Here is a 21317-nt window from a genome sequence, read left to right as displayed (position 1 = left end):
TCATTAATCAAATTAGTGGGTCAGGACACAGTTGGATTGCATCAGGCTGCCATACCAAATCCCACCAAATACCAGGATGTCAAGAGCATCTGACAATCAGTTCACGGGACGGCCATATCAAGTTCCTTCACACACACCGACCAACAATAGACAAGATATGATAAGAAAACAAGCACGGTTACCAATGACAGCCAAAGCTATCGAGAGAAGGAGGAGAGGGAAACGAAAAAGAACAGGCATTCCAGTGCGCCAGGAAAGAGGATTGAAGCAGGCTTTCGCTTTACACACATCGAGGGGCGCGAACGACAGAGATGAGCGATGCATCGCCGGGGAAATGTTGTAGGAGCATCGAAAACAAGTGCAGGATACAAAAGAAGAGAACACATTCTTCATATCCTGTTAGGCGTTCCAAAGGAGACAAGACCGCTTCATTGATCCTTTATCTGGCTCAACATCCCCCAAAACAACATTTACCCACTGACAAAGGTGACAGCTGTCAATCTTTACCGAAACGAGACAGTCTGCTTCTAAACTCGAGGAAGCTGATAATCAATTGCCTTTGGAATAGGCTTTGTGCAACAGAGAGTGTGGGAGCCAAGCCCCAAGGTGTTATACAAACCCTCCTGTGTACATTTAGTATTGTCAAAATTTTCTATATCTTGATTGTTTTACTGTTTCCAAATACTAGGGCCGATCACATAACGGACAGTCCGCCTGACGGATCGCGCGAGACGGAGCAGAGGCAGAAAGGACGCCAAGATGTGTCAACTGTTTTTGTTGACAAAAAAATGAAGGTCCCCCCTCCTTTTCGGGAAAAAGATGGGACTGACGCAAGAGACTGGGAGATCGTCGCGCAGTGCCGGTGTTTGTGTTAAATGCGTAACGGGAAAAGTGGACTACGACACACATCCAAACTAGCTGCATCAAATGTTATCACAATTTTCTATATTTTTTTTTTTTTTTTTTTTTTTCACACAAAGTTGCTAAAGGTTTTACACTACAAAAGGGACAGTAACTCGGAAATAAGCACAAAAAAAATACAAGCACTGCTTTTTGTAAATTCCTTTTTTCTTCTTCTTTTTTTTTTTCAAAATAAAAAATCACCTACGCAATTGCATAATTACGGGGTCATTGCAACCTAATGCTTGTCACCATCTCGATACGTCCTGTTTTGCACAGCCTTAAATTTGAAACCGTTGTCACTTGCCGTTTGTCTGCCCGGAAAGAAAGCCTCTTCAGGCAGCCTACCAAGCTATGACGATCCCATGGCCAAAGCCCAATCGACGAGGGACGGGAAGAGCGAAGAAGAAACGTAACTTACAACGTGCTGGCGACACGATCAGTGGCACTCTAGCGTGTTCGTCACAGGGGGGGAGTGCGCTGTAATACCGACCAATCTACCAGCTACAAAAACCTTCACACCCCTAGCTCCCCCCGAATTTGTACCCTGTGACGTATGATGACGGCCACTGTAAGCCCGCGTTGCCTGTTTAGGAAAAGTGGTTGTTGTTCCGCGGGACAAAAAAAAAAAAAAAAAAAAAAAATTAGCTGCATCAATTCAATCAAATGCAGAAACGCCGACCGCAAAGATCTGATTTATGGCCAGCAAAGCGAGGGCGCATCAGCAGACAGCGGAAAGGCTATTGGCAGAAGTAAAGTAAAATAAAATATAATAAAAAACTCTAGGATTGTGGTGTTGGTTCGAAACTGGCACTCTCATTTCCAAAATACTTGACGTTCCTTTTCTGTATGTCCCGTTTTATTGTTTGACCTGTAATTATAACCTGTAAACGGACCTCTGCGATCCCAAGCCTTGTCGACTTTGGCACCTTCTCGTCATCCTGGTTCTCCTAGTCCTGTTTGATTGTTCTCGAACTTGAATGTTCAATCGCCGAAGCAAGCATGACCAAGTTAAATTGGAGAAGAAAGATGGCAGTTCAAACCCCGAATGCTTGTGCTTGTCTTGCCGCTTGCTTCAATTAAATGACAGGCCCGACCAATGGTGTGGGTCGAGTGTCAAAGTGAGAGCTTGTCGAGCTTGTCTTTCCAAAGGGCCGGGACCTGCTCGACTGTTTTAAAGCGCATTGTTCCTTTTCCATGTTAAGCTGAAAAAGGGCAACACAACACTGCAATACAACCTACCAAACCTGCTAACCGGCCGTGTCAGCGAATCCAACTGCCGGAACGTGCAGCGTCGCAGCAGGACTCGGTAAAACCGCACATGTAAAAACTACACATTTGGTCCAATTTAAGCCACAAGCCATGCGCCACGAAAGTAAAAACGTTGTGGCGAATGGCGATGGCAGAAGATGCAGGACGCCTCCAAAGGACATGTTAGCTGTTTATTTCGCGCGTGCCTTCACAGAAACCCTGCGGGCTGCTTGCGTATTGTGGCCGGAAAGGGCGTCGACATATCAAGCTTGCTCGTCTGCAATTGGGAGATTTCACTCTGCAACATGCCGTTTTCCACGTATGTGACCTAACTGAATTGTGCACCGTGAGCCCTGGTGGCTGGTCGTGTCTCGCGACTTGACCGACTCTATTCCGGACATGTCGAATGTTCTGGCATTTCTCACGTTGTCGCAACTGGACCCCTGCGCTTGAATATTTCCTAACAAGATCTCAGATACACGAGAGTCAAGCAAACAAAACAAACAACCATACACCCCCCTCCCTTCGGTTTGACCGACCCCCCCCTGCTACGACCCCTACACAGTATTTTCAAAACCCATCCCAAACCCTATCCCTTTCCCCGGTTGACATTCCTTCCCGTACGGGAGTGCAAAAAAGAGAAAAAGGGGGTGGGGGGCTGTTTTGGCGCGGCTCTTCCCGAGAGACGCGCGATGACGTCATTGCACCTTTTTTTAGTATGTGCCCCCTAAATTTTTTCTTCTCACTGGAAAAACGTGCGTCATATGCGGTTGGGGGGGACGTGGTGGGTGTGGGGCAGCGCTTTCATGCACGTTGACGACATGTTGACGATTGTCAACAGACGAAATACGAAAAGTAAACAACGGACGACCCCGACGATGAAACGGAAGAAGAAAGAAGGCAATGGAAAAAGAACAATCGTACGACAATTGGAACCACATGACAGCAGCGGAAACCATTCTTTGAACGGGGACTGTATGCCGCACAAACGTACATCACGACCTGTCTGGGAACGGGGTAAACAGAACTCAGTCACTCGAGCCCTGCTGTCGTTGGGGAGTACAAGGTGGTGTGATGATGGCATTCACGTCGAGATCGTCAAGGGCCAATTGTGCGAGTTCATCGCCCGGTCTACCTGCGCGGACTGAGCACATTCCTACTTATGACAAGACAGTTGTAAATAGGAAAGAAACACAGACAGCAACGATCAAAGCCAAAGACAGCGCTTGTTGAAAATAGAAATTGCGTCTGGCCCTGTCATCTTTTGCTGGAGCTGGAGCAGCATGCAAAGTGAAACCCGCCAGTGGGGTGGCGACGTTGCAGTGACGGACTGACTGTAACACGACAGAAAGCTAGTCGAACGGGATGGTACTGTGAATCATGGTGGAAGAACCTCTTGGGCCCGGGGTGCCTATGTTACATGGCTTGTGCATAGGGTCGTCCTGGCCTCGATGCATGTCAATCGTAAAGAACCAGCAACACTGAGACAAACAAGAGAAGAATAAAGATATAGGAGAAAAGAGTAGAAAAGTGTGCAAGCGGCCGACACATGCACAGTAGCAAATCCAACAAAGAAAGGGTACGGGAGCCAATCGTGTAAATCTAAAAAGCAGGCAAAGAAGCTGCTCTGAGAGACCTCACAGCCTCACATCATCGCGGAGGAGTTGGTAAACGTCAGGGCCTTTCGAGGCAGACCGGAATATCGGTCTTCGGCCGGGTCCCGATACGTAAACACAATGTCGACAGGCGGCTATCATTCTTTCAGGGATGCAGTCGACTTGTGCACCGGCGTTTTCTTTGTTAGAGTCACTGGCCGGGCTAGGTTATCAACCACCTGTGCATCGCCGACTTTCCGCTTGGCCGCCCTTTCCGAACCCTTTGGTTTATTTCATTCTGATGTATATGTGTCGAATTTGATTTTCTCTTCAAGTGCGGCTCCGTGCACGTCACTGTCGTCTTTCCAACGGTAAAGGGGCTACACAGTAGATCCATCCGATAACTGTCCCGAATCCAAACCCCGAGATCCAGATTATTTATGGAGCGCACGCGGCACTTTGAGCATTTCCAGAAGATTAACATGACTTCTAGACTCCGCAATTTGCCTCGTGGACCTGAAGCTTCGTTGAGCGATTGTACATGTATTCGCTTGCTTCTGTCACGGTACTTTCCTGTTGTTGTCTCTCTTCGTGTGTCTACACACTGCTGTTCCATCCGCTGGCCCTGTGGGATGTCTCTACAATGTCGTATGCACTCTGGCCAGTGGGGTCGCCTCGGCGGGAGCCACACAAGCAAAACGAGTAAAAGATTGACGAGGAAGAAGGAGGGTCAAGAACAAGGCTGCAAGGGCAGATGAGACAAAATAACAGAGAGTGGTGGTGTGCCCCACCGCTTCCCGTGGCCCTGGCCCTGCGTTTGGATCGGCAAATGCCCATGCTGCACTCCCCGTGGGGAGCTGGGGAGGTAGATAAATGGTCAGGTACGACATATGTCAAACCGGAGAACGGCGCACGGGTTGGTTGCACGGGCGCGGATCCCAAGTCGATCAGAAGAAAAAGAAGAAAAATAGCCATGGTGAGATGAAGACGCGATATTTCGAATCCCTTTCCAACTCCATACAGCGTGCAAGCTGGGTGCATCCAACTCGAAAACTGGAAAACGACGTGAGAAATCTCACCTGGCGTACTAGCAGTGACTTGCCAACTCATAACGCCAACACGTTTCGACATACCTGCACATCTCCTGTAGCAGCAGTCTCTTTGAAAACGCACATCACGTCTGATTGCCGATTTCCTCATGGTCTGCCCATTCTCACAACCACTTTGATCATGCGACAATGTGCGTTGCAAAAGCTGAACATGGCTCTTTCTCCAGCTTGACGTGATTTGACGTGATTCTGTCGAAAACAGACCGCTGTGCCTTTGATCCATAGTTCCATCAGATTTACCCTGAAATGCCACAAGGTTCTTTTGTATGACGACGCAAGACAGCAATGTTCCGAAACTGACCGATTTGGGCTGTCCGATGGCCAGTGTTTTTTTTCTTTTTCGACGCCGTGACTTTCCATTTTGTGCATTTGGCACTCCATGAAAATATGTCCAGGTCTTTCTTGTTAACGGCTTGGCGGGCTTGTAGGGGGGGGTTTCAGGCTGTCGATACACGACTCCGCAGTCAGAATGCAATTGCAGTGACAATGACGTCACCGGCCTGATCGAGGGCAGGTCATTAAATGTCCTAGTCGATAAGGCTGCCAACACTTCCACGTGTAGTCGCACGTGCACATCCCCCACTCTCTCCGCAAACGACTCCCCGTTAATCCATCTCATATGCTTGTCGCCTTTTGTGTCCTTTTGCTTCCTTTTGTTCATGTGTCGTGTCTTCCGGAGACATGCTCAGCAAGCCGGGACCATATTCAAGTCTCCGTCTCGTTGTCATTCCTTTGTCTGTTCCTTCTCTGATGCGTCTGCACAGAAGCGATTGAATCACTGACGTAGAACAAGATGGAACACCGGTTGTATCCGGTTTGTTGTGCTCCAGACGGAGTCCTGATTCAAAGAACGGGACTGAATCATGCACCCTGTTTTGTTCTGCGTGCAGTTCGTCTCCCTGTAGAGGCCCCGGCATTTACCACCCGCAGTGAGTCTTCTCCACACTACGCCAATACAACATTTCGGATATCGCATTCCGACGCCAAGAATGAGAGGTTCAAATTGAGGGGAAATGCACAGTTTGCGGTGGGAGATTCGCCAAAGAAAAACCTAGACAAAGAAACCAGTCCCTCTGAAAGACGTGACAATCGGCCACAACAATCTGTGGATGGGGAATAGCATCAGACACGTCAATATGTCGCACATGGTAACAAAACACGAGCCGTGGACCAGAACAGATTCCAGACCTGAAGAATGATACATGCAGAGGGCCTTGAGAGACGTGATCCATTGCCATCAGCCTTTATCCCATTGTCGACGAGGCGCAGTACCGAGTTGCATGCTTTTAACTCTAGAAATGAGACGTCGGTTGTCCATCCGGTCCGTCACTCGTAAGGCCCTTTGTCCGCCCCAAGTACACCGGTGTCTCGAACGACGGGACTTGTCTCTCGAACTCCGCCCTGTCTCCAACAAGGGACCGTGCTTGACCCCAGGTCCCGTCTCTGCCGTCGCAAATGCACACCTGGACCCCGAAATGGGCATAATGCCGGCAAGCTAGCCAAGTCGTTTTCCTGGCTGCTCCTCTCGTTTTCCATCGTGCCCTTGATTCTATTTGATTTTGTTTTTATACAGCCAGCCGCCCCGGTCTTGAGCCCCTTTTTTAATTTGTTTTCTTGTCTCGGTATATCGTTGTCTTTCTTCGCCTCGGCGTTCTTCCTCTCCAGCGTTTTGCCTGCAGCTTCTCCTCATTCCAGTTCGCACACATCCCCCCTCGCACACGCACAAATGGCCCGTTTCGCCCCCGATTACTACAAGGCCATTGAGCCCATGATCAAGGCCGCCGAGAGCCAGCCACCCGCACCCCCAAAGAACGTCTGTGAGCTCACCGCCACCCTCGACGCTCTCATGGCAGTCTTATACAAGGATCCGCCTGCACCCGCCCACATCGTGCAGTCCAAGCACCAGATCCCCGTCCCCGGCGGCAGGACCGTCACCGTCACCCGCTACGCCACCGCCGAGCAGCGGGCTGCCAAGGACCAGCCCGCCGTCATCTATCTGCACGCCGGCGGCATGGTCTGCGCCTCGGTCGACCTGCTCGGCAACGTCATTGCCAACGAGTCGGCCTACGTCGGCGCCCAGTACTGGGCCGTCAACTACACCAAGTCGCCCGCGGTTGCGGCCCCCGTCGCCCTCGAGGAGGCCTATGCCGTGCTGACGCACCTCTCGGCCCACGCCGCCCAGCTCGGCATCGACAACAAGCGCATTGCCGTCGGCGGCGCCTCGGCGGGCGGCGGCATGGCCGCCGGCCTTGGCCTGATGGCCCGCGACCGCGGCGTCCGCCCGCCCATTGCCAAGCTGGTGCTGGTCTACCCCATGCTCGACGACCGCACCGTCCAGGCGCACCCGCCCACGGGCGCCCGCCACGCCGGCGCCAACCGCAGCGACGACGACTGGCCCGTCCGCCCGTTCCTGACCTGGAGCTGCGACAACAACGCCCTCGCCTGGAACGCCTACCTGGGCCTCGGCCACCCGGCCACCGACGACCCGCTGACCGCCGCCGCCAACCTGGCCAAGGCCGCGGCCACGGCGCCCATCCTCCCCGGCGCGGCGGCCCACTACGCCATCCCCGCGCGCGCGGCGTCGCTGGCCGGCCTGCCGCCGACGTACATGGACTGCGGCGGCCTGGACCTGTTTTTGGAGGAGTGTGCGCAGTTTGCCGCGCGGCTGGCGCACGACGGCGTCGAGCTTGACTTCCACATCTTCCACGGCGTGCCGCACGGTTTCGAGTCGGCGCAGGCGACCAATGCCGCGCGGACCGCCCTGGAACAGCGCAAGCTCGCCTACAACAGCTTCTAATCGTGCTGGTGGACAAACGAAGGAAAGAAGACACGCACATGCCAATGGACCGCTGTGTTATGACTGTACATGGTAAACGCACAAGTAAAGACCTAATGCACTTATGGGTGCCTTACCACTCTGTAGAATCACGTTGAGACATGTCAGTGTGCAAAGCAGGCTTACCCGATGTAACAGGTGTTGTGTACTTTGTACTTGTACCTGACTAGGCCCACAAGGACCCAACCAATGGCGTGTCTGAACGACGTATTCTCTCGACACAAAAGAGCGACGTAGGCAGACAACAGCTACAGTAACGTGCATCTAGACCCGTCGATTGATTCAAAATGAATGACGATGTCCCTTGAAAACGTGGTTTGCTGCCACTGACACACTGAAGGTGGAGATGTCATGCGGGTCATGCAATCGGACAAAAGTACTTGTCAAGAGGCCCATGACGTTCGTGCCCCTGATTGACATGCGTCGTACGGCGTCAACTACAGAGAACACAAGTAAAGTTGCTGTTGATTGGTGGGCTCGTGGTGGAAGCTCGTGCAAGTCAATTTTCTGACTGTGACTTCCCAGTCTCATGTGCGTGCCTTGTTCTGGTGTTTACTTCTTTTCTCTTTTCTTTCTTCACTTTGTCCTTTTCATTCTTGATTTCTTTCTTTTCTTTTTTTTTTTTTTTTTTTTTTTTTTTTGTAAATACAGGAACTACAGATACAAAATAAAGACAGAGCTACTCTCTATCTCTCTATTTCGACCTTATTGAAAAATTAGCCATTTGAAGAATGATTGATTTAAACAAAAGAAATTATACAAGTCAAACGATGTGACAATACCAGACTATTTATGCTATGGACGCCGTCACATGGACCACTCACTGCTCCCTTGTCTTCTGCCACGCCGCCACGGCCGCGTCGTTGTCCCGCTCCCGCTCCGCCTGCCGCTCGCGCTGGTACCGCTTCCACGCGCGCAGCTTGCGTCCTCGCTCGTACTTGTCGCCGTCGCCGTGCGCCTCGAGCTCCATTTTGCGCTGCGCCTTCATCTCGGCGGCGCGCTTGTCCTTCTCGGCCCGGCGCTCGACCTTCTCGGCCTTTTTGCGCGCGCGTTTCGCGTGGACCTGGAACGGGGCCTCCTTGCGCTTCTTGGCGCGCCGGACCTCGCCGCCATGGGCGTCACCGACAGCCTTGTCCTCGTCCGCATTGTCCGTTCCGTCCGCGTCGTCTGCATCGTCTGCATCATCCGCATCATCTGCATCGTCCACATTTTCGGCACCCTCCACGTTCCCGTTCAGCTCACTAGCCCGTCTTTCAGCCTTGTCCGCCTTGCGCTTTTCCCGTTTCTCCTTCTTCCCTTTTTCGCGCTTCTCCTTCTTCATCGCCTTCTTGGCCTTCTTCTCTTCCTTCTTGGCCTTTTTCGCATCCTTCTTTGCCTTTTTTGCTGAGCCATCAACCACGGCCGCGGCGTCACCCTCTTCCTCTTCCTCCTCCTGCTCCTCCTGCCCCTCGTCGTCTCCGTCAACGTCCATCTTGTCCTCGACCTCCACGGCTTTCCTCTCCACGGCCTTCCTCTCGGCTGGCTTCCCCTCGGCTGGCTTCCCCTCGGCTGGCTTCACCTCGATCGGCTTCCCCTTCTTGTCGCTTCTCTTGTCCGTCTTCGTCTCCGCCTGCCCCCGCACCTTCTCCTGCTGCTCCTTCTCGCGCGCCAGACGCTCCTGCCGCTCCCGCTCCAGCCGCTCCTCCTTGAGCATCGGGGCCACCGATAGCTTCAGGCCCTCGGGCTCGCCCGCCTTGGCAAAGTGCACCCACTCGCTGCGCCGCGTGCGCCACAGGTCGCCCTTCCACGCGCGCCACACGGCACGCCCGCACCAGCTCTGGCGGAGCTCGTCCTCGTGGGCCGCCAGTTGCGCGATGAGCGTGTCCTTGAGATGGAAGGGCAGGGAGAGTGCGGCCGACTCGGCCGTGGACGGGGGGACGACAGCGCCGGCGGCGGCGGCGGCGGCCGGCCCCAACGACGACGACGGGCCCGTCCGCGACGGCGTCTGCACAATGGCCACCAGCACGACGTGCCCCGCCGGCGACGTCGCCAGGGTCATGCAGTGCGGCGCCAGGCGCGCGACCAGCTGCTTGTTGAGCGGGATGCGCGCCGCCGCGCCGCGCAGCGAGGGCGTCGACTGCAGCGCAGCCACAAGGACGCGGGCGCCCGACGGCGCGCCCGTGGCGAGGGCGACCAGCCGGTCGCCGTCCGTGTCCAGCAGCGCGGCCTGGACGGCCGAGGCCGGCCCGCCGGGGATGGCGAGCATGGCGCACAGCAGGTGGCAGACGTGGGCGGCCGCCGCGGCGGCGGCCGTCCGCCGGCCGTGCTTGGGCGGCGGCGGGCGCGTTGGCCGCAGCTCCGGCTCGTCTGCATCCGGCTCGTCGGGCAGGCACAGCTTGACGAGCTGGCCGGGCGCGAGACGGCCGCCGCCCACGGCGGCCTGCAGCGCATTCACCAGATGCTGCACGGTGCGGCTGTCGACGCCGCGGGCGGCGCAGCGCTCAAAGAGGGTGCGCACGACATTGAAGCGGCCGCGGTCGACAAGCTGGCCGACGACGGTGCGGGGCGGCGTGGTGCGGCCACCGTTGGATTCGGGCGGCGGCGCCGGCGTGCCGTCGGCCTGCAATTGCAGGACCTGGTCCTGGACGACGCTCGTCAGGTCGTCACGGCCGAGGCGCTCAAGGACGCGCATGGACGGGTAGCAGGCAATGTCGTTGCGGAGGAAGACAGCCATGGGGCGGAGGGGTTCGTTTGTGTCGGCGTCCTTGGAGGCGGCCGAATAGGCAAACATGCTATTGTAGAGTGCCTTGAACAGCTTGCCGGGGCAGTGGACGACTAGCGTCTCGAGCAGGCGCGAACCAATCGGGTCGTAGATGAGGGTGCGGACGAGGGTCGATGCCTGGCTGCCTTGTTCGGACAGAGAGCCGGGAGCACCGGGGAGCAGACGCTCCAGCAGGGATATGGAGGGAGGTGCTGCCGCCTCGCCAGCCTCGCCCGCCTCGCCCGCCTCGCCCGCCTTGGACATCTTGCCCTTGGTCTCCTTCTTCTCGGCCATGTCGAGCTCCAGCAGCAGCTGCAGCGACGGGTTGCCGGTCGGGTGCGTGGGCAGGACGCTGAGCAGCGGTCCGTCGATGGCCTGGCTGACGTCGCCGAGGATCTTTTGCATGGCGAACGTAAACGACGCGGGCACGATGCGGGCGGTGGCTGTTGGTGCGTCTGCAGGGGCGTCGTCGCCGTTGGTCTGCTGAGGGCCCGCGACGGTCTGCGCATAGGCGCCCACGCGCACGTTCTCCTTGCGCTTGCTGCGCAGCAGCGTCTGTGTGGCCAGGCCGTCGAGCGGCCGCCCGGCCAGGACGACGAGCAGCACGCGCAGCGTGTGCGACGCGAAGCGGTGCACCAGCAGCGCGCCCAGGCTCGCCTCGAGCTCGTCCAAGACAAACAAGAAGCTCTCCTCGAGCGACGGCAGCTCGGCGTCGCCCTCCTCCGCCGCTTCGGCCTCGTCCGCGTCCTCCCCCTCGGCCTCCGCGTCGCCGTCGCGGCCCACCCACGGCGCCGACTGCAGAAACAGCTGCTCGCAGCAGTGGCTCGAGAAGCGGTGCGACACGAGCGTCAGGATGTGGCCCCGGAACGCCGCAAACAGCCGCTTCTTTTGCCGCACCGTCGCCACCTGGATCAGCCGCTCCATGAGCCGCGAGCACGACTGGCTGCTGGCGACCTTGAGCTCTTTGCCGCGCGCCTCGCGGAACACATTGGCAATAAACACGCGGCGCTCCTCGTCGCCGCCGGAAAAGTCGTTGAGCTCGAGCAGCTCGTCGGCGCGGCGGAAGTACTCGTGTTCGCTGTCGGTGAGCAGGCCAAAGAACTCGGTCTCGCCAAGAGCGCCCTCGTCTGTAGCGCCGCCGTTGTACTCGTTGTGGCCGTTGTAGTCGTAGGCAAAGTCGTCATCGCCGCCTGCCTCCCCATCCTCTCTCTTCCGCTTCCTCTCGGCGTCGCCCGGTTCGCCCGCGGGCACGTCCACGGGCTGGTTGCCGTCGACATCGTCAAAGAAGAGAGCGCCATCACCGCGGGCCGCGAGCGGTGTGTTGTTGGCACCAGACGCACTGGCGTGCACCTTGTCTCTGCGGCGCCGCTTAGGTGCGGGCTCGTCGTTTGGGGCCGGGCCGTTCGCCGTGCTGTTGACGCCGCCGTAGTTGTCCGCGACATCGCCGTCGATGATCTCGAGATCACGCTTCTTCTTGCGGCGCTCGTCGCGCTGCAGCTGGCGCTTGGACTTGCGGGGTTTCGCCATTGTGCGGTGTCGGTATGTGTGGTCGTGTTTTGCTGCGTTGTCCACCCTCTTGGCCGTCAAGCGTAGCAAGAGTGAAGAAACTGTCAGTCAATTTGGTGTGCATTTTAGGCCCTGAACCAGGCGTCTGCAAAGGACTCGGCCAACGGGCAGAAAAAGTCGAGAAAAAAAGTTGCTTATCTTATCGCACGGATCCAGCACCCAATTTAGCACACCGCTTTCCAGTTTAGGCACTTGTCCACAAATAGAGCCATTGCTGCTACGGCGACTGCAGCGCTGCTGCCCCCTGTAAATACAGCGCTCTCGTCGACTCCAATGTCCAAAATATCATTAATATATGCTATATGGGGACTGTATGTAGCGTCATCTCTAGATATCGTCTATGCCAAAGTCGTCGTTTGTTTTTCTTGTCGTCTCGTTTCATATCGTCCATTTGCCATCCTTACTCCACCTCCTTGCGCACCAGCTCCAGCGCCCGCACAAGGCCGTGGACGGTGCCTGGCCGCGTCTGCCAGTTGACGACAACGCGGAAGAAGCTGCCATTGTCGCCGGGTGCAAAGTCAATCATGTAGCCGCGGCGGATCAGCAGGGCAACGGCGGCTCGTGTCCGGCGCGAGTTGATAGCCTTGTCGGCATGGGGTGTTCCGGGCGCGCCGTCTGCATAGTAGAAGCAGACCTGGAGGCAGGGCGGCGGGTTGGAAGACACGAGCGCAAACGTATCCGACTTCTTGGACAACGTGTCGGCCAGCAGAGTGGCTATGCGGAAGGCGTGGTCCGTCTGGCGCTCGAAGCCGGCGGCGCCCTCGTAGACCCAGGCCAGCGCGAGCTTCAGGCTGTCGCCGTGGCGGCCGCACTGCAGCGTGAGGTCGGCCAGATCCCACACCTCCGTGTAGTCTTTGTCGTCCTCTTCGTCGTCCTCTGGTGCGGCAGCCACGCCGTTCGCGACCGCACCGTTTGTTGCCGCGCCATTGGTGGCTGCACCGCCGGCCTTGTCCTTGACGTCGGGCGGCGAGTGGAAAAGATAGCCCGCAGGCAGCGTGTTGGCTCTGTGGAACTTGCGCAGGTCTGGGCCGAGCAGAAACGAGCACGTCACCGGTACGTTCATCATCTTGTGCGGGTTGACCGTCAGCGAGTCCGCCAGGTGCGAGCCAGCCAGCTTGTGGCGGTGTGTCGCCGAGAAGATGGCCGGACCGCCCCAGCTTGCGTCAATGTGCAGCCACAGGCCGTGCGCCTTGCAGATCACGGAAATGGCCTCGAACGGGTCGTACGAGCCCATGACCGTCGTGCCGGCCGTCGTGTTGACGTACATGGGTGTCATCCCGGCCGCGGATGCCTCGACAATGCGCGCCTCGAGGGCCGATGGCACCATGCGGCCCTCGGCGTCGACCGGCACCGTCCACACGGCGCCCGAGCCCAGACCTGCTGCCTGTGCAGCCTTCTCCACCGAGTAGTGGCCGTGTGCGCTCGTGAACAAGGCAAACCGGCGGCCCGCGCCGTTGCCGTGCACCTTGGTCTCAGGGAACAGTGTGTTGCGCGCCACGATCACCGATGTGAAGTTGGACGCGCTGCCGCCCGCCACGGTAACACCGCCAGCGCGCGGGCCCGTGAAGCCGAACTGACGGGCCAGTTCGCGCGCCGTTGTCTTCTCGATGGCACTGAGTGCAGGGGACACTTGGAATACGTGCAAGTTGGTGTTGAGCACAGACAGCAGCAGCTCGGCGGCCACGCCAACGGGCGTGGTGCTGGAGTACAGCTTGTCCAAGAAGCCCTGGTCCCACGTGTTGACGCTCAACTCGAGGATCCGCTGGATGAGGGCCAACGCAGCGTCCCGGCCGCCGCCGTTTCCCTGGGGTAGACTGAGATTGAGGCGGGGCACCAGCTCCTGGGGTGAGAGAGACTCCACCAACGCCGTGCGGACCGGCAGGTCCGCAGTGGAGGTACCGGCCGGGCCGCCTTGTGCGCGTTCGGGAAAGGCATCGTCGGCGTCCTTGACGAACGGAACCACCAAGGCTTTGACGGCGTCGATGAGCTAGAGAGCGTTAGTATGGGTCGCGGAGAATACTGCACGTTGTGCACCAGACGGAACCCACCTCGGCCAGCTCTTCGGCCCGGTTCGGAACGGACGGTACAGCCGGCTTCTGTGCGGCTCCGTTTGAAGTAGTCATAATGTGCTGCGTGTAACTGGAGAGTGGGTGGAATGTAAATGTGAGTCAAAACCAGATGTATCAAATGTCAACGGTTTTGTCACATGTAAGGAGCTAAACTGAAAGAGAATGGGTCCCAAAACTCTCGAGCCGACTTTTTTGTGTCTCAGTTGGAACAAAACACGTTGCTGGCGCCGCCGTTTTTTACCCCGGTTATGGAGCAAAATAGTGTCGTGTCAAGGTCAGAGTGGCAGAATTTTTAAATTGTCAGCTCGACCGTGAGACGCCACTCTTTTTAACTTTTATTTTGCCGCTTGTAGCAATACGGTTTGAGAGCGAGTCCGGGTCTCCAATACTCTCAAAACAAAACCCCCCAACCCGCTTCGTTTCCAGGTTGAGGTCATCCAGTTAGTCAACTTAAATGCCGATGGTCTCATCGGGAGCCAATGGCGGGTTGCGTCGAAGACGCGAGGCGACAACGTTGCCCTTTTAAAGCGGTTTAGAACGGTGGGCAAAGCGCCTGAAAACAAGGCTAGTGACGTTGACAGCCTCAGACATCTGGATGACCGCCCAGTTCTGTATCTGTATTTGTATGCATGCAGCCGACACCGGGCACTGTGCGGCGGCGTGCAGGCAGGCGTGGGACAGGCGTGGGACAAGCGTGGGATGGTTCGTTTTTGAAGATTTAATCAAAAACCAAAGAACCAAGGCCCGAAAATTGCGACCGTGCCAATGCCTGGTCCATTTTGGATCGCAAAACTCACTTGTATCCTTTCCCTTGCGGCTTGCTGCCTCTCCCACGGCGGGGACTGACACGCCGCGTTGCAGACCCAAGCTGCGCGCCATTGGGTTGATTGATGAACATTGATCGCCGGTGTTAACGATGGAAGTCGTTGTCAGTTGAAGACCTGTTCCACCATCTTGGCAGTCCTTTCTGGCCAACATGACTTGTTGGAGAAGACGTCCGCGACTGGCCTTGTCTATTCATCCCCACCACAGGGCCGTGCACGCCTGATCCAACCCAGGTCCAACGCATGGCATAGTTCTCCAGAACGACATGCATGCAGGGATTAATAGGGGTCGAAGCACAGGACTTTCGACTCCGAGGCTGTGGTCTTGAAAGGCAAAGTGACCAGGGAATCAAGGGCCCTTTGTTTTCGATCAGGTCTTCTTGTCTAGCTTGGCTCGTTTGTTCGTTTGCAAACAATTCGGACCTACTCTCTTTTATGCCTCCCACTTATCGTCGTCTGTTGGCACCTGCATGTCAACAGGCCTGTTCCACAAGACGATGGAAGGATGAGGGCACGGGCGATCCATGCAATCTGTGATCTGTGGAGGGAAGTCAAGTAGAAGGCTCAAAATGGTAATAAAGGCAACATACCCCTGCATCTGTACATGTACTCTGTTCCCCATCATCATTCGCTCTCTGCAACATCGCGTGGCAGTCGGCACGCCATATGCCCCATGTCCCCGTTTGTCATCAGACACACCGTCGGTCGAGTTTGCTGCTCTGCCACTGTGATCATTCTGTTGCTTTGGCCCCCCATTGGGCTCTTGGCTTTTTGGCTTGTTCTCGGGTGTCAACCATCTCGGTCCTAGGTTTTCCGCAGCAAGCACTGGTGGCTGCGTCCGAGAGCGAACGCGTCTCGACATTCCGCATCGCGCAGATGAGAGTGGTGAAAGAAGAGGTTCCAGGTCAAAAAGAACTGCTTCCAAGTATGCAGCATTGACGACGCCAAGGACAACTGCGTGCCCGCCCATCCAAGGCAAGGTCCTTTCATATGGTCCTTTTCATTCATTTGTCTCAGTCCATCTTTCGATCTTTCCGTCTTCCCACCCACAAATCTCTTCTCAAACAGCCACCGATTTTTTAATGATTACCTTTCTCAGACCAGTTTAGCGTTGGGCATGGACGCGACCACAGCGCCGGCGAGTCGAAAGCAAAAACGACGGTGCTTCAAATGTCGAATAGGGGTTTTTCCGCTCCGCGCTGTGCAGTTTGTCGCAGTGCCATGATAGTTTCGAGATAGGGGTGCGCCAGTGTGGTGCCCATGGAGACGTACGGAAAGGAAGAAAAAAAAGAGGCAAAGCAGGGCACAGAGTGAGGAGACGTAAGGCAACGAGGATGGAAAAGGAAGCTTTTCTTATGTGCTTCTGCACCTTTTTTTCTTTTTCGGCAACTGACTGTCAGGTAAATCTAAAACTCTTAAAGCAGAAAGAGCATACGAATTCGACGGTTGCTCTTGCCGCAGCAGATCGAAAATCTGCAGACACACCAGCCACAGAATCACCTGTGGAAGGAAGGAGCTCTACCAATGCAAGTCGCATGATATGAGCCGTTGGTGCGCATGGTCGTTGCTTCCTTCTGGGTCCTTGCCCCGCTGTGATGGTTTTGCGCGTGGTGGCGCGGTGCTCTTTCCCCTTTTGCAGGAACAACCCCCTTCCCTTCTTGGCTCGTGCTTGCCCTTGCAGCAGTAGCCTCCTTTTCCTCGTCCAGACCCATTCTCTTTTCCTCATCTCAACCCCCTTCTTTGAATCTCTCATCTTTCTTCTTCTTCTTCTTTGCGTTCTCTCTTCTCTCCGTCCGTCTCGTATTACGTCCTATTCTTCGCCGATCCTTTGCTCCATTCTCGTATTCCATCATCTTGTTCGCTAGTCCTCTGCTCTCTTTTCTTGTCGTGGATCCATGTCGCTCGTTCCCTTCCGCGTTTATTTACTTCCTTATCCCCCGCCTCTTCTCTCCTCTCGCTCTCCAATTTAACCTAATTTTGCATCCTCTCTATTTTACCCAGGCGCTCTCAAACCAGAAGCCAGTGTCCTACCAAACTTTGTCCAACCAATCGATCCAACGACAACAACGTTGAACAAGCCGTTGCATAAAAAGCGGTCGTCAGGAACCAGGCACTATCTGAACAAAGGGCAACGAACGGCGCCGCCAGCAGCCCTATCAGAAGCCATTGCCCCTGTCGCGTTTGTTGGCACCGCCGCCCTACTGCACGCGACCGGCTGCTCTTTCGTTCTTCAACTGCACGTGGCCCCTCACGACGATCATTTTCCACCGACGAGCCACTTATTTTTAAGGGTGCTTTCGAGTTTGCCGCGAACCCTTGTTCACCATCGTCATCGCGACCCATCGTCTCGTGCTTCGCGCACGCTTGACGGAAGACGACAGCGAAGCCCAACAGCGCCCCTCCGAAGCAAGCGGCTCCGGCTGCCACGAGCAGTAGGTCTGTAGCCGAGCCCAGATCACAGACTTTGATACGTGCGAGACGCGACCTCCACCTTACTGTCCCGTCCTCTGTCCGCCCTCCAACTCCTACTCCTCCTCACAATGCCACATTCACAAAACGGCTCGCGCGACCAGCCGCCCGTGCCCATCTCCATCACCATCTGTGGCGACGGTGGCTGCGGCAAATCATCCATCACTCTCCGTCTCGTCCGCTCCCAGTGGACGTCCGAGTACGATCCCACCATCGAGGACAGCTACAGCGTCACCCGCCGCATCGATGGCGTCACGTACCACTTGGGCCTCACCGATACGGCCGGCCAGGAAGAGTACCGCGGCATGTGGGCCTCGTCCAATCTCGGCGCCGATGCGTTCTTGATGGTCTACGACATCACGTCGCGCGACTCCCTGGACGCCCTTCAGTACTTCAACGACCTGATTGACATGGAGGCCGAGACCCGTTTGGACAATGCTGCGCGTGCCCGCAAGGCCGGGGTGCCTCTGCGGGACATCACGTCGAGCGGCAGCAGCGGCGCCCGCGCGGTCGCGCCTGTCAAGATCGTCGCCGGCAACAAGTGCGATCTGCAAGAGAGCCGCGTGGTGCCGGCAGCCAAGGGGCTCGACTGGGCGCGGCGGCGCGGGTGCGGGTTCATGGAGACGAGCGCGCGGCTCGAGGTCAACATTGAAGAGACGTTTGCGCTCATTGTGCGGCGCGTGGTGGAGGCACGGCGGCTGGCGGCGCTGGGCGGCGCAGAACACGACCCCAACCAGCGCATGGACCGGCGCGGTATGACGAAGCCGCTGAGTCCACTACCAGCAGGTTCTTCGAGCACAGGGCACGATGCATACAGCGGTGGCGACGCCCGCCAGCATTCTGGCGAGAAAGACGCCCACGGCAACACGATACCTGGGCGGCAGGTGGGCGTGCGGGGTCCACGGATCGACGGGGACCAGGTCGGCCGCGGTGCAAATCCAGGGTTCTGGAAGACGTTGCGGTGTTGGTGAGGTGTTCTCTCAGAGGAGAGCATATGAACAGCCAAGTGATTTGAAGAGCCTGGTTCTTATGTTTTTTTATTCACGCTTTCTGATTTATGTCGTTATATCCCTTGTCCTTTTTCATGGCCAACAACCATTTTCATGGTTTACCTTGATTTTATATACACTTACTTTCTCGCGTCTTTTCTGATTGAGGATTTCTCCCTTTTCTTAATTTCCTCGTATTGGTAGGGTGGAATCATGGCGGCGTTTTGTACCATAGCAAGCGTGTTTCCACGCCTTTTTTACTTTTATGACTTCCTTGACGTGTCTGTGCCATCTGCGGATGTGAAGTGTTTGATTTCATTAATTACACGGTCGAACCGTGAATGCCTACCTGGTCGTTGTCCCGAAAAGACGTGAAAACAAAGATACGAGATGATAGAATGCAGGAAACAGATCGAAACAGATAAAAGCAGCTGAAAGCACCCTAACGCCTCTGACAACTCCGAAGCTCGTCCTTTCTATGCCCTGCCGGTCCCAGCCGGCCTTCAGCCGACCCCAGCTTTGCTCCTGTTGGTCTCGTACAAAACTCCTTTGCGTCTAGACGTCTAGATTCTATTGCGCTACACGACTGTCGCCGCGGCTGCCACGGCCGCCGCCTCTTGCTCGTCCGCCCACGCCCGCCACGCCATGTACTGCTTGTACGTCAGCCGGCGCTTCCGGCCCTGGTACCGCGTCACCCGCAGATTCACCTTGCGCCACTGGTCCCGCCGCCCGTGCCACCCGGCCTTGCGCATCAGGTTGACGAGCGTCTGCTCTTTGGTCCACCCCTGCTCCGCGGCCACGTCCGGCAGATACGTCGACCCGTACTGGAACCCGCCCACCGTAAAGGCAATGCGGATGCCGTGCGTGCCGACCTCCCAGTCCTCGGGCCCGCCGCGCGCAGGCTCAAAGTCGGTCAGCAGCGTGACGGCGACCTCGAGGCGGCGCAGCTCGCGCCGGGCAATGGGGTGAAAGCGGCTGTCGTCGAGGGCGGCCGTCAGGGCGTAGGTCGCGAGCCCCTCCTCGAGAGGGATGGCGTCGAAGCAGCCGATGCAGCCGCGCAAGACGTGCTCGGTGTCGTCCTCGTCCTCGTCGCCGTCGGCAATGTCCTGGGCCGCGTCGTCGATGGTGTTCCAGGTGACAAACAGCGGGGTCTCGGCGGGCGCCGCAGACTTGGTGGCATCACCACCGCCACCACCACTACCACCAGGCGAGGCGGCTGTCGACAGCGACGTGGCGGACGTCGCGGCCGAGGCGGACGACGAGGCGCCGTTGGACAGCGAGGTCGTGCTGGAGGTGCCCGACGAAGACGAGGACGGCGATGCAGACGAGGCAGACGCGTCGACGAGACGCTGCAGAGCGGGCAGCTTGGGCTTGTCGCCCTTCTGCGCCAGGTAGGCGGCGTACGACGCCTCGACTTCCTTGAGAGTGAGCGGTGCACGGTGGTTGAGCGCGGCGTGCAGCGTCTCGAAGCAAAAGACGGCGTGTTCGATCGTGGCCATGGCGGGCGGTTGGGGCGGCACAGTGGGTGGGGGGATGCGTTGGGTGGTGGATGGCGGATGACGGATGACGTATGAAACGAGTGGGTTGGGTATGCGATGCGATGAAGGATTCCGAAGAGACGACAGAGAGAAGGGGGGGAATCCGTCGGGGTCGAGCGGCGGGCGGAAAGGGAAGCAAAGGTCGGTTGCTCCTTCCTGAGTTTGTGTGCGCGTGAAATGGACAAACACAAGGAAGGAGGGTTACGATTGACGAAGGAAGGAAGGAAAGAGCAGAGACGAGAGGAAAGAAAGGAAAGACCAAAAGAGGAAAGAGACGTGAGCTTTCTGCCCCTCCTTCCGCCTTTGTAATACCTCCGTGGGTGAGCAGGTCACGCACAGTACTTCTCTCTTTTGGACGCCTCAGACGCCTCGTCACTTACACAGTACATATCGCTCCCCTCTTCGTCCTCCCTGGCGTTCGAAGGCCCCGCAATTGCAGCAGTGTCCACAGTGGGCCTGGCCGCAAGTTCCGCGTCCCACGCCCGCCGTTTAAATCCACTTGGCGCCGCTAGATGGCAACGGAGTGGGTTTTCTAGCACGCAAGGCTGGCAGCGATGTGAATGGCCACCTGAATAACTTGAACAAATTGTCTGATATTCTTACGCTTTGAAGCCCGACAACCCAATACTGTTACATATTATTTTCTCTCACCCACGTCAAATCCTAGCAAGAGTACACGGCACTGCAGCAGGTTCCATTTCCACAGCAATCGCCTCCCGAGCACCCGTTCTCGTTGCAGCACTTGCGTCGTGTTAGAAGGGACCTGTCCAGCTTGTCACGGGCAAAGGTGCAACGGGGGCAGCAAAGGCTTGCTTACACAGACACGGGCAGTGAGGTCGTCACACGCTGGCTCCGTCGAGCGATCCACCAGAGCGCGAACCGGGTGCGGATTCTGGGCCGACGGGGTCGCTCGGGGCTGCACACGCGCAGCAACCAGTGTGGCCAGGAGAAGTGTGAGGAGAGAGCCGGCAAGCATCGTGATCGAGGTGGCCTGATAACTCGGGTGTTTGTGAAGATTTAAAAAAGTAGGTAAGAGTGATAGCAGATCGGGATCCGTGTAGATCAGTGTAGTTTGGTGACTATGCTTGGTGGCTATGCTTTTGGTGACTATGGCTATGTGATCTATTTCTTGGACAGTCTTTTCTGGTGATTGTAAATCTGCAAACGGCCTCTTATTATACCCAGCCAGCCAAAAGCCAAAGGGCAAAAGGACTTGCTGGGCCTGGGCAAGAGCAGGACAAAATCAACTTTCAACAGCCCATATGTCTGAATTCTATTTAGTGCCATCCAACAATCCGCGGCGCGATACTATGTGTCCTGGCACAGGTGATGCTTGGCTAATAACGCCAAATAGAGGTGCCGTGGTGTATCGTGCTTTGCCCCAGCAACTTTTCGACAGGTTCGCCGGCCGAAAAGGTTGCCCCGGCAGCG

The 21317-nt window shown here is 56.6% G+C and overlaps 5 protein-coding genes across 5 annotated transcripts; 2 read left to right on the top strand and 3 right to left on the bottom strand.

Annotated features, from left to right (window-relative positions):
• Positions 1–6581: 6581 nt before the first annotated feature.
• On the top strand, positions 6582–7652 carry SPBR_04327 (arylesterase monooxygenase; the record flags this gene model as incomplete). Its single annotated transcript, XM_040762610.1, has 1 exon — positions 6582–7652. The coding sequence occupies one exon, from the start codon at positions 6582–6584 to the stop codon at positions 7650–7652; it is 1071 nt and encodes a 356-aa protein (XP_040621440.1).
• An 859-nt stretch (positions 7653–8511) lies between these two features.
• Positions 8512–11958, bottom strand: SPBR_04057 (rRNA processing protein; the record flags this gene model as incomplete). The annotated part of the gene is made up of 1 exon (XM_040762341.1): positions 8512–11958. One exon carries the CDS (start codon positions 11956–11958, stop codon positions 8512–8514), a length of 3447 nt encoding a protein of 1148 aa, XP_040621439.1.
• Positions 11959–12397: 439 nt separating this feature from the next.
• Positions 12398–14120, bottom strand: SPBR_04184 (glutamate decarboxylase; the record flags this gene model as incomplete). The annotated part of the gene is made up of 2 exons (XM_040762467.1): positions 12398–13984; positions 14046–14120. The coding sequence occupies 2 exons, from the start codon at positions 14118–14120 to the stop codon at positions 12398–12400; spliced, it is 1662 nt and encodes a 553-aa protein (XP_040621438.1).
• Positions 14121–17430: 3310 nt separating this feature from the next.
• On the top strand, positions 17431–18330 carry SPBR_04377 (uncharacterized protein; the record flags this gene model as incomplete). The annotated part of the gene is made up of 1 exon (XM_040762660.1): positions 17431–18330. The coding sequence occupies one exon, from the start codon at positions 17431–17433 to the stop codon at positions 18328–18330; it is 900 nt and encodes a 299-aa protein (XP_040621437.1).
• A 596-nt stretch (positions 18331–18926) lies between these two features.
• Positions 18927–19847, bottom strand: SPBR_04370 (uncharacterized protein; the record flags this gene model as incomplete). Its single annotated transcript, XM_040762653.1, has 1 exon — positions 18927–19847. One exon carries the CDS (start codon positions 19845–19847, stop codon positions 18927–18929), a length of 921 nt encoding a protein of 306 aa, XP_040621436.1.
• Between the last annotated feature and the right edge of the window lie 1470 nt (positions 19848–21317).

This window comes from Sporothrix brasiliensis (genome assembly GCF_000820605.1).
Source record: "Sporothrix brasiliensis 5110 chromosome Unknown Cont16, whole genome shotgun sequence".
Classification (NCBI taxonomy): domain Eukaryota; kingdom Fungi; phylum Ascomycota; class Sordariomycetes; order Ophiostomatales; family Ophiostomataceae; genus Sporothrix; species Sporothrix brasiliensis.
This window is presented reverse-complemented; position numbering and strand designations above follow the sequence as displayed.